General features: G+C 46.7%; 1 protein-coding gene across 48 annotated transcripts in view; it reads right to left on the bottom strand.

Moving 5' to 3' along the window:
* The window catches only part of RBFOX1 (RNA binding fox-1 homolog 1), a 1,434,211-nt gene that overhangs the window by 50,691 nt on the left and 1,370,597 nt on the right, over positions 1-12,923 (bottom strand). For all 48 annotated transcript variants that reach the window (XM_079121708.1, XM_079121711.1, XM_079121725.1 and 45 more), the window contains one exon: positions 2,966-3,098. In XM_079121708.1, the coding sequence (XP_078977834.1) occupies positions 2,966-3,098 (133 nt within the window). The remainder of the gene's footprint in view (positions 1-2,965; positions 3,099-12,923) is intronic.

Raw genomic sequence — 12,923 nt, 5'->3', positions numbered from 1 at the left:
AATAAGCAAGATAAATTCTTCCTTGATAAATGCAGTTTACTAGGTGAGGTCTTAGAAAAGATGGAGACCACTGCGTGTGGGACAGAATCAAGGATCAAGATCTCAAGGGTGCATTTAGGAAAGGATATGACATAAGCGTGTCCCTTAACTCTTCTCTTTGGGCAAGCCCTGTCTGAACACCCAGGCTGGGCTAGGGACCCTTCCTTGGTGCTCATGCCTATTGAAAACGTTAGCCTGTACGTCAGCTGGAAGGAGTGCCTCTGCAGGTGCCCGTGGTCTCTGCATCTTTCATGCACAACAAGGGCAGGAAGCACGGTCGGGGCTGAGCGTGGGGTGTCGAACTGAACAGGGCTGGAGAAAGATGTCAGTCAAACCTAGAAAGCTTCCTCCAGGGGAACTGGGAGACGAAGGCTATAGGAAATCCACACTATCCCTGAGCCACCCTAATGCTGAGGGTAGCACTTTCTCTGGAGACAGTAGCAGGTTTCCCAGCTTTTGCTCCTACTGAGCTCAAGGTCAGGACCCCCTCTCCTCCAGTCAACCCCTGGTCTGTGTCTGTGTCTCTTCTTTTCCATGACTAGCTGTCCCCCATAGACTAAGCTGCAGGGACCGGGGAAAGTACTTTTAAGGCGCTGCCAGGTACTCTGGGCAGTCTGAAAGTCAGGGAAATGCCCAGGTAGCCCGCCCGTTTCAGCCAGTACTTTGCTCTTCCAGATTCGTGCAGACCCGGCTGCCCACCCCCACTGACACGTACACACTGATCCTTCTGCTCTTCCTCCTAGCCCCCGGTTGAGTGTTCTCTTTCTTCTAAGTACGGTTTCAGAATTCCAGCCACACCACTGTCAGCAAAGAGGCACAACTTACCATTACAGCAAAAATGGTCAGGAATATCACTGGAATATTAAATTGCACCCCATCCAAAGTAGACACAAACACACTGTGTACCATTTGGAAATGGCTGCCTCTCCCTGGCGAACGTGGCATTAATTAGTTATGCACGGTTATTCCCAGAAAAGAGCACATTCTTTGTAAGTTAGTAAATTTCGATTTTATCGCAGGTGTGTTATGTTGAGATTTTTTTTTTTTTAATAAATCGTTCATGTGAGGATAAGCCATACAATTTTACTTTATTATTATCTTTTTTCTGCCCGATACAGTCCTGAGATACTGACTGAGGGTATATATACTGAAAAGCTACAATTACTATGTACCAAGATAAGACAACGATTTTCAGACAAAATAATGTGGCATAAATGTGCAATTTTGCATTTATGGCTTATGAATCTTGTTTTCACAGTTACGTGAGCCCAGAGGATAACTTGGCTTTTTTCCCCTTCATAACTCACTGTGTCACCTTGGGAATAACAAATCTTTATTTCTGCATTTCTGGACCTATAAAATGGGCTTGATATTGTGGGGTTGCAATAAATAATATTAAATAATCAATGATTGCTCATGGTTGGATATATAAGGCTCAGGACATGCAGATGTATTTTCAAGGGATGGGGATGATTTAGGATCAGTTTTTTCTTGGTTTCTTATGATCCATTATCAATTTTTGCTCATTTCATCCACTAAGGAGCTCAGAGTGGGCTCAATACTAACGACTTAGACAAGAAATTAGAGGGATGTCGTCTTATCTCTCTACCTCTATGTTCCCTTCCCGATGATGAGTTCATCAGATTTCACTTCTTTATGTTCCCAACTTTGTTTCTTTATTTTTGAAACACTTCAAACGCTCTCTTTTGGAACGGGGCGAGATATGAATAAATAATAACAAGAGTGTGGCCCTTTGTCATCAGTATAATAGAGAGATGATCTAGGCTAATTCAGATTTCCTAAAAGATTTATAAGCATGAAAGCTTTTAAGAAAATTCATTTAACCCTTTCCACAGTCTTAAATGTAGTCCCGGGGCCGGAAACCAGGCACTGATCCGGGAAGCCTCATGGAAGGCTCCCTTGGGTACGACTGAACTTCCCACACAGCAGTTTCTCAACTGACATTCTAAGCCCGGTAACTGCGTGGAGGAGCGCTGCTCTGTGGACTATAGGATGTTTAGCAGCATCCCTGGCTCTGCCTGCCAGATGCAGCTACCCCTCTCCATTCCTTTTGTAACAACCAAAATTTTCTCTAGACCTTGCAAATATTCCCTGGCCTCGGCTACTGCCTTAGAGCCATCTCTCCTTGCCTGACCCCAGGGGTGCAGGGATTTTCTACCAGGATCGGGAGCAGAAGGGCAGAGAGGGTAGCACTACAGGATTGTCCCCCAGGAAGTCAATCGCATTTTGTCAGTTTTGTTTGTTTTCAAGCATCCGCCACCATTGCTTGGTATTTACTTGGCAATTTCAAACTCCATACACAAAAGGACCAAAGGGGCAGCAGGGAACAAGTGGATCTGCAAAATCCCCACGGAGGAGGAAGGAGGGCTTGTGCCATTTTGGACAATGTAACTAATTCCATATTAATTCCAATTTCATCAAAGTCTTCAATTTTCGCCTTTGACTCAACACCTAATTGTCTCAGGCAAAGGTTCATAAACCTGGAGGAGCAAGATGTCTTTGGGGAGGGGAGCAGGGCCACCCCACTGATTTTTATGTATGAAAAGCCTCGTGTCCCTTTGGATTCCAGGGGCAAATGTGGTCCAACCTCCTTAATAACCAGATGTTTGCAATCATCAGAAATACATCTTTGGCTGTAACCATTTCTCTGTTCTCCAGCATTCAGTCTCAGCGAATTTACATAACAGCACGTGACACGTAGAACGCTTAAAGGCACCGACCATGACAGGACAAATTACACTCATTTTTCAATACTCTTTGCAAGGTGCTCCGCTGCAGGCGCGCGCCGGGCTGCATGCTGGGGCGGTTCTGGTGGGCAGTCAAGACCATCATGCGCTCGCAAACACTCCGTGCCTCTGGGGAGAGGGCTGGTGCAGGGAGGCCCGCGGGGGGCTGCAGCACTTACCCGCCGTAGGCAGGGATCGGGGGTGGGGGTGCCGCGGCCCGGAAGGTGTTGTACACTGTGCGGCCGCGGCCTCTCAGGTGCGCCCCTCGGTAGGCGGCCGCCGCGGTGGCAGCTGGATACGGGAAGCCGGGCACTGCGAAGAGAGAAGAGCAGAGCGGAGGCCATAAGACACACCCCACCCTTGAGGGAACTGCTCCCAGGACCCTTATCCCTGCACCACCAAGACAGCCCCCGCCCCCCCAGGGTTTAGGAGAAAAGCAGACAACAGCGCTGAGCCCTAGAAGCATTTGGTGAGGACCTACAACACTGGTCCCTCTGCCCATGAGGATGTGGTCAACCACCAACATTTACCAAGAATTCTTAAGACCAGGAGAAAAACTCGCTGCAAACTTACATTTTAAAAAGGTAGATTGCAAGGTGTATGTACCAAAATCTTCTCAGTATACATTTATTTATGTATATACGAATATACATACATATGCATTATATGCAAGCATGTATTACTATTCATGTTCCTGAGTGCACAGTACATATGTACAGACACTTGTATGCATGTGGGTAAATGTGCATGTAACTGTGCGTATGAATATATGCATGCAAGTACAGCTATATGTGTGTGCATACGTATATACGTACAGGTTTTTGTAGACATATGTATACACATATTTGCATATGCTAGTGGCTATTTCTGAGGCTGGATTGCAGAAGAATTTATTTCTATTCATAACTTTCCCTCATCTCATTTTCATACATTTTCCACATTTCCCTTTAGGTCCATACACGACTTGTCAAAAAATTTTAATTGAAGTATTCCTACAGACACCTATATGTGTCTTGAGTGCACAAACCACTCATCTTGTCCCATAATAGATGGTTATCAGCATATCACAAGCCCCCTGATGTCCTGTACAGCTTTTAAAAGCAAACACAACCCCCATAAACTATAGTCAGAAATATCTGGAAACTCAACTCTCAAGAGAGGGCAGATGGGGTTTTCTTCCCTGGGGGAAATTCTCTGAGGCACTTGAGTCAGGAGGGAAGGTACTCCTGAGAATCCCATGAGAGCCCTGAAAGTTCCTTCTGTGGCCTCTACCTGGAGGTCCTCCCTCCCATCTCATGCAGGCAGGACCCAGGAAGCCTCCAGGACCCAGTTCTGTACCCAGCTGCTGTGGCTTCTCTGAATCTCACAGCACTCTCTCCCTATGTTGATGGAGCCGGTCCAAGCCCACTTAGCAGCCAGCAACAGGGCTGCACTCCTGGGAAAATACATTTGAGACACGACAGTCCAGGAGAACCACAGTAGAAGATCAGAACTTAGAAGGAAGCTCTTTGACTTTGTTGACTCAACGCATTGGATTCTCTCCTGCAAGCTTCTGCAGAACTCCTGGCCTGTCCTGGTGTGTTAGAACATCCATGACGAAGCTGCTGTCTCCGCACTGCCAGGAGGGGCTGTCTCCCTCCCACCATCTCCTTTGGGAGTGGACGGTCTCCATCCCACGTCTCCCCCAAGTCTTTCCCTGGACCCAGGCAGGGCTAGTGGAAGCACAGAGGAGAAATGGATGTTGGAAGGAAAGTGGAGAGACCATATGAGAGAATCTGGGATCACTAGCTGCTACCTAGGAAGCTGACAGGTGGCCAGGTAGTGACCAGGGAATTCCAAGAATTATACCCAAACCCACGGGTAGAGTAGGTTTGTACCTACGAGGTGGCTGGCAGGGGTGGAGAGTGGTAAAATTTTCCACAGAAGCAATTCCCAATTACATGCCACTGCTGAGCTGGAATAACACCCTTGGACTTGAAGTGGAGACCAACAGGCTATGCTGACCCAGAATTCAGTGCCTGTTCTGGAACGGCAAACAGATTCTACCCTTGTTTTTCCCTCACAGTGTTGGTAAAATGAGAATAGCAGAGGACCAAGCCAGAATGACTTCACCTTCTGTTTGTATCTGAGAAGACCATAAAGGTTATTTTTAACTTTTGATTATCATGGTTAAAGACAAACCATGCCGTTTTATTTAACTCTCTTGCCAGTCTCCAGCACCTGAGTTTCCTGGATTGCATTTCAACCCACATGCCTAAAGCCACAGGAGGCTAAGTCTTAAATGGGAGTGTGAATCCTAACACCATCAAAACCCCGCAGCAAGGACATAGGACACGCTGCTTCAGGACTGGGCAGGAAATGAGTGGCAGTGGCTTTTGACTCCAAGTCTATCTTGCAACAGTTCAGATACTACATTTTCAGAGGAACACCCTGGATTTTGAAATAGAGAAAACGAAGAACCCACAATCTGTCTGACCAGCTGGCTACCTGCGTGAGGACACGGGGTGATTATGCTGACACATTCATCGTCACCAGCCACGGGGCCGCAGTAGCCAGACAAGATCCCTCTCAGCGACAAGCAGGTTTTACAATGATTCTTGGAGGATTTAGCTGTTGAGATAGAGTACGGAGCAGAAGCTCAGCCACAGAGCGAGGGACGTGTTCTGTTGAGTGGAGCCAGGGTTCCATTTTGTGCCCTCTTTGTTCCAGGGAGAAAAATGTCTTTCCTGGCAGGAGGGATTTAGAGGTCCTCATAGGAGGCTCTCTGGGCTGCTCTGAGCACGGGTCATTAGGGAATCCTTGCTCCCTTAAAGGAACCAGGACTCCAGAGCACCTAACTCCCTGCAGGAATGTGCCCTCCCTGGGAGGTTAAGTCCCTGGGGCAAATCGGAACAAGCAGAGATGACACTTTGGGCCAGAGGCTTCCTGGAGACAGGGTGAAGCAGCTCTCTGGCTCTGGTTTTCAGTCTAGAGCTGTGTAGTCCTTAGTCATCGGGATCAAAGAGCCTTTCTTCCCTCTGTCCTTCCTTCCTCTCTCCCTTTCTTTCTCCCCTCCTTTCCTTTATTTCCCTCCCTCTCTCTTCCTTTCCCCTTCCGTCCTTCTAGTCCTTCCTTTTTTTCTTCCTTCTGAAGACAACTGCCCTGATCCTCCGGTAGCACATGTCAAAATCAGGCCTCCTGAAGGACAATGCCCCTCACTGAAAGGCAAAGGCTGTGAGGCTGGGGTCTCCACTGCTGTGTTTTGATCTGGAGACGTGGCCCATCACCTGCAGGTATCAGTACCTCACACTGTACCACTAACCAAGCTCGCCTGCTTCCCTGGGGGCAAGTGGAGCCCCCCTCTTCACCAGCCCACCTTTCATAACACGGTCCTGTGTGCAGGTGACCTCCTCAGAACCTGCACCTACACAGGAGGTGACTGACACTTGGATCGCAGTCAGGACCCCTGGAAAGGTCATTTCCACTTCCATGCTCAGAGGTGCTGTGTTGGCCCAGGACTTGCCACCAGACACAGCATGTGATTCCGATGGAAGGAGAGACTGCTGACAAAAGTGTCCCACTAGAACCATCCGAGCCCCCGAGTCCCTGTTACCTACATGCACGTTTTCTACAGCACAGATGCCAGCGCTTGAAAATGTTCCTTGTTCTGGAGGAACCCCTCCCCCAACAAGCAGGACCTAGTAAAAGGTATTCGATCACTTGGCTCCCTCCAGAGTCCCAGCCAGCAACGCTCCGTGAACACGATAATTGTGTACAACAAGGAGCGCAGAGAATAACAATCTGTGGGACCCCAAACTCCCCAGATTTGCAGCTGTACCTTCTGTTTCCCTGCTTCCCTATTAGAGGGTTTCCCCCAGTGGCTGGTCTAGAGCAGCATGGCTCCCTTTTCATGCCATGAAGGTCAGCGGTCAATTTCAAGGACAAATAAAAACACAACTGTCTATCAAACTTTCCTTAGGCTCCATGTGAGTGGACGGAACATAGTGTTCTCATTTGGCTATGGGACGTGGTGATTTGGAGATGCTGGGACATGGCTAAATGTGTATTTTAAGCAAATTATCTGGACAGGTGATTCTGACCCAGGTCCAACAAGACCAAAATGGTCTCATCCTTCAGTCACATAGGAAGAAAACACTCCTAAGCTTACGTCATGGCATGACACTAACGTTTCTTTGAGTGAAAGGTATCATGCCATCTGTCCACACCCATTTCAGGAGTTTGGATCCAATACATGGGCAAGATGTGTCTAATGAAGAAATGCGAATTGTCAAGTGGAAACTCACAATGTCTTCTCCATTTCTGGACTGGAGCACATTCATGTGGTAAACTGTCACCCTATCCAAACATTTACAAACGCCTCTGTGTTAATTAAAGAACAACGTTAGAAAAAGAGGGGTATCAATCCTGGAGTCTGATTTTTTTTTTTTCTAGTTGAACTTCTGGCTAATCAGCTGGAAAACAGACCACCAAGGTGGGGTGATGGGAAATGCTCAGACTGGTCTGTGGATACAGAACAAATCCCGAGTTCCTGGTATGAGGGAGACAGAGGGAAGACCGCAGGCTCCTTCCTCAACTCCGTCTAGCCTGAATCCCAGTGGAAAACCTGCATCACGGTACTGAAAATGGGATTGAGCTCTCAAGGAAAAGGAGGCAGGAGTTTTGGGGGGTGTGGGCCTCTTATCAGCACATCAGGGTTCCCGCCTGCCCCTCTCACTTTGCAGCGAGACTGACACCAGATCCTCTCTTGGGGCCTTAGGGGAGTGACCACCTCCTTCTCAGGAAGAAGTTCCAAGGACAGGACACAAAGAAGTGGAACCTTTAGGGACCTGATGGGAGGCTTGCCGGGCTGCGTACGAGGATCGAGGCAAATCCACATTTGGAAATGGGAGATGTGTGGACACATCCACCAGCCAAATGGGCCATTCACCAAGGTGTCCACTGCCCATGCCCTCGTCCTCTGGAAGACAAAGCCCCGCCTCCAGGGAGCTCTGCATTCAGTGTATTTACAGTGACTCGGTGGCTCCTCCCCCTCCGTCTCTTTTACGAACATGGTGCTTACCTTAGAAAATAAACACAAATGAGCTCATTTCACCAGCCCGGAAATCCCCAGAGAAGGAACACAAAACCAGTGGAAAATACTTGAGGGTTATAAACTGCATATTAAAGTTTTAGCGCTCTGGGAGAGACGGAAGAATAGCAGATGCAAAACCCGACAGGGGGGCAGATTCTGCATCAAAGCCATAAAAATATACAACCGCTTTAATGGGCAATTATTCTCTGCATTTGTGCTCCGGTTTGAATTTGCATGAGATTGCCAGATGCCCTGGTAAAGGTGTGCCATCAGAGTGGGTGGGGGGGGGGCTCTCTTTGTCTCCTGCCTCCTCTCCATTTGCTCCCCAGTGAAACCTTTCCCACCGTTTGCAGGTTTGAAGACAGAGAGAAGCACATGCTAATCTGGGGTTGAACTGTTCTGTGGGTAATTTATGGAAGGAAACATTCAGTCACACAATCCTGGGGATGCAGATGCACGGTTTCGCAGGATCCCCTCGAGGGGAACTCCCGTTCCGTGTGCTGGACCATAAATTAAGAGGTGGCATCATAGGCGACATATAGAGGCTAGATAAACAGCCCGCCACAACTTCTGGAGCAGCAATTTCAGAGGCAAGGCATGGCCTGATAAACACTGAGATGAACAGTCAAAGAAATCTGATTATTTTTCCAAATAGCAAAAAAAAAAAAAAAGCCCATTTACTTCTGTTTTCAAAAATGAATCTCAAAGTACGTCAAATTGGATTATAATACAGGGTATACAGGCGACTAGGTCAATCTCCTTAAATAGTGCGAGATAGAAAATTTGATATGATAGGGCATATTAAGTTCTAGGTCTAAACAAAAATGAAAAGGACTTCAATTTAATTTTTAAAAATCTAGTAATTTCAAGGTTTGCGGGGGTGGGCGGGGGAGGAGAGGAATGTTCCAACCAATCAATCGTTTACAAAAATGCCAAAATGGCCACTTAATTTGCAGAATTTCTGCTTCCCAGAGCCACGTATCCCTGAAACAAGCATTTGGGAATCGGCTCTTGTTTCAATACAAAATGCATGTTGATATTAAACACTGCTGTTTAGAAGTGAATAAATCTACATTTTGGACAAACAGTTCCTTCTAGGACATCCTCATTTGAAATGCATTGAATAGGAAAACAAAAATTTCTAATTAATGTACAGGGCTAATCACCATTCTCCACATGGAAGAGTAATTTTTCACTGTTCATTTGCTTGGTTTAATCTCAAAACTGACATAACAGAAACGCAATGTCCTATAAATCTCTGCTCATTTGTGTCTTTAATATTCATATTTCCTTGAACTGCAGCTGCTTGTTGCTGCAGACCCATTACAACATGCAAAAGTGTCGATAAAAACATTGTGAAAGGCGAGATGTGTTTCTTCCTTGCTGCGCGTGCCATTTATTTAGGGAGAGACAATAAATGGCTGGTGGATGGTCCCTCGGCCTGCTGCTTGGTGGGTGATTAGTGATTAATTACCTTGCGGCAAATTGACATGGCACGAGGAAATTGACACAGCCCTGATTAATTAACTTTTTATGGGCGGTAGTTACTCACAAAACACTGCGCACCATAATTGAATCTCTTTACATAACGTCATGGTACAAAAGTTTTAGTCAAATCCAAATTAGCCAGAAGTTCCTAGGCTGTTAGGGGTCTGATTGGAATGTGTCCAAGGGACTGGCAAGACCTTGAGCTTGGAGAGAAATGTGCCTTTTTAAAGCGGGGGCAGGTGGTGCGGGGTGTAGACGGTCACTGTGTTGGCCTCCAAGGCAAGACAGGTTTCTGGATCTGAGTCTGGACTTCAGCTCGACAGCGAGGATAAGTGTGTAAAAGGCTAAGAAGTCTCGTTTTCTCCAGCCTCACCTGCATGCTGGCTCTTCCAGGATCCCCTCCTTTCTCCAGTCTATACAGCTCGACTTGATTCCCCAAACCAAGCTGGGTTCTAACGCCACAGACTCCTAATGCTCTTCTTCATCTTGTTCCCCCTCCCACCCCTCATCTGTTACCATCATCGTTCCCTGGGGTTGCTGCCCCTCTTCACTTATCATCCTCCCCCCCCCCCCATTTGATTGCTACTTCATCATACAGCTCCTGATGGGATGTCCTGAGGACGAACTTTGGGTCATCACTGGGTCTCCAGCACCCATGACTCGACACAGGGTAGTCATAGACGTGTGAGCTGGTGATACTGTCACATTCCTCCCACAGTTAAGGAGGAAAATGGACCAAGACCTTGAACCGTCACTGTTGCTAAGGTGCTGCCTATGAAGGCCGCATATGCTATGGAAAGCCCCAGGTGACCAGTGCTTTTAGTGAAGAGGGATGCTGGACGGCAGGAAGCCCCAGGCAATGATATCTGGAGTAACCCAAGCAAAGATATAATGACAGTTGGCATGCGTCCCATCTCCGAGACTCCATTATGGGATGGAAGAGATTCAACTGCATGATAACAGCTAGCATTTATTAACACTTGCTAATTGCCATACACACAGATTAACCCAGTAACTCTTCACAGAACCATATGAACCAGGAGTACTGCTATTTTCGCTTTCCTGGAGGGATAAGGAGCAGCTCAGATGCTTGCACAATGATTTGAGCCCAGGCAGCCTGAAACTGAAGCCTGTGATCTAATCTGTTACCCAACACAAAGACATCCTCAGTCAGTGCGAGCTTTCTGCTTCACTCTCAGCAGCTCCTTGGAGTCTCTCAGTTTGGCTTCCCTCCTTCACGTACAAGCTGCTACCTCATCTCCTAGGTGCATACTGCATCCAAGAGAGCCAGTCCCAATTCATCACGGACGGGGTTAATTTGCAGGGGAAGCTGTTGACAGGCCTCCCAGAGATCTTAATGTGCAACTTGTTGGGGTTGGGGGGCCATGCTGGTGAGTGGGGGGCTCTGCCATTTCTTCCATTAGATATTTATATTGTGAGATTCCAAGACACCTGGAAAGACTTTGCTCCTTTTCTGCTAATTGGATGTAGGCCATAAAGATCAGCATGGACTTATCTTTCTGATAAAGGAGTCCAAAGGCAAGCTGTTTCCCTTCCCCACTGAGAGTCAACTCCACATCTGCATGTGAACCTGGGGTGACTCACCCAGCAATGGTGACTGGGGCCACACAAGTATGGTGCTAGTGGTGAACACAGTTGTAGGCACAAGCCTAATTCCTGTGAGCAACTTATGACTAAATTCCCTAGACAGTTTGGATTTGGAAGACTGGGATAAGAAACTACTTCAAAGTTTTGGAAAATTGGAATAACAAACTTTCATCACATTTTGGGGCATTATACTTTCTCCGTATATAATAATCTGTTAACATTGTTATCAAATATATTATTCATAACTTGGCTTGAAATAAACCTTCCACGGACATAAAAAAAAATTGTATCAGCTAGGAAAAACATATGAAAAATCATGTACAATGAACACACATGGGGTTTCTCTGGAGCAGAAAGATTGGTTTTCCCAAGGCAGAAAGATTTCCTAACTTAACAAATGTACAAAAGCAACAAAACCCATCCGTACACATCACTCATGTCCAGGAATATTCTTTGTTCACTTAAGGTCTGCGCCACACAGGGTGAGAATGGTTTTAACTAACTGCCATGCTGCTCTTGCTTACCTCTGGAAGTTAGCTATTGTCTCTTCTCTCCCATGTTATAAATGGCTGGATTAAGCCAACAGACAGGTAATGAGAGACAGGACTGCTGAACATGAAGTCGCACCGTTTTACTCTGAAGAAGAGGTGTCTGAGATCTGCCTACTCACCGGTATTGACGAGCCCCCCAGGCAAGATTTTTGTAACATTTCATTCAGCAAAATGAGAATGAATCTCCATCCTGGAGTTTTTAGCTTGGCAAGACTGCAGAATGCATTCACAAAGGTGTTTTCTGTCGTCTGCAGGAACATTGAAGACAGACAAAGCCTGCGATGCTGAAATCTATTTTAATTTGGATGAAGCAATTTGGCATAATCTATTAGTTTGACAAAATTTGTACCCATGTCAATTTAGTTTTCTTTCCCCCCCCGGCAGTCAAGGGAAAAAGAAACCAAATAATTTATATAAATAATTACTTTATCTAGTGCATGTACACAGTAAAGTTTCAATTGTTAAATCATTCATGATCTGCGAGCTGGCTGAATTGCCTCTACAGGTAGGAAATGGTGCAGGCGAGATAAATTAGCTCCCTGATGCTGGGCTGGATTTACCACGCACGGTTTTGTACAGCTGCTGCAGCTCCCGAACACGAGGCCCTCAGAGGGGTTGGCGGTGACACACAGGATGGGTACAGGATACAAAGGCATTGTTCATTTCACTTGAAGCCATTGCTGTGGGGACAGCTGACCAGCTGGGATAAAGGCCATCTGCTTTTGAGCATCAGCATTTAGACTTTAAGAAAAAACTGAAGTCTGATCCTTTGATCAACACCCAAAACAAACCTATAGGACAGGTGCCATCTGGACCCAGTGATCACCTGCCCAGCATACACACCCTAAAATTCCCAGAGACCCTGCAGTGCACAGACTAAAGAAGACGCACTTGGAAATGGCCCAGTCGTCCAAGCACTGGACTAATACAAACCCTCCAAACTAGGTTCTTTGGTGAACTTTCAAAAGCCTTGCAGAAGATGGCTCCTGAGAAAGAAAGAGAAAGAGTAGCCATTTGTCTGGGGCACTGCTCTGCTTCCAGCAGCCTGGAAGGTTCTTTGCACAGCAATCTCATTCCACGCCCACAGGAAGGAAATGTCCACAAAAATCTACATGGCAAGGACAGTCAGCTGTGGGTTTATCTCCTGTGTGCCGGGACAACTCAAACCCACTCTGCCCGATTCCAACTCTTCAATAAATCACATCTAACTACAGAACTCTGAAAAACCAATAAAGGGGGCCAGGATTTGTTAGCAAAAAGGGTCTTTTGGAAATGTTTCACAGACCCGGGAAGTGATTTCTAAGGGTGGAGTGGTGCATATCCATGGCCTGAGGAGCCTGTAGGGATGGTTCTCATGATGGCCTGTTTGTTTCTCCATGAAGAGCATTTAGGTAGCAAGAACCCACAAGGGATGCAAAT

Source organism: Sciurus vulgaris (assembly GCF_902686455.1).
Source record: "Sciurus vulgaris genome assembly, chromosome: 18".
In the NCBI taxonomy this organism is placed as follows: domain Eukaryota; kingdom Metazoa; phylum Chordata; class Mammalia; order Rodentia; family Sciuridae; genus Sciurus; species Sciurus vulgaris.
This window is presented reverse-complemented; position numbering and strand designations above follow the sequence as displayed.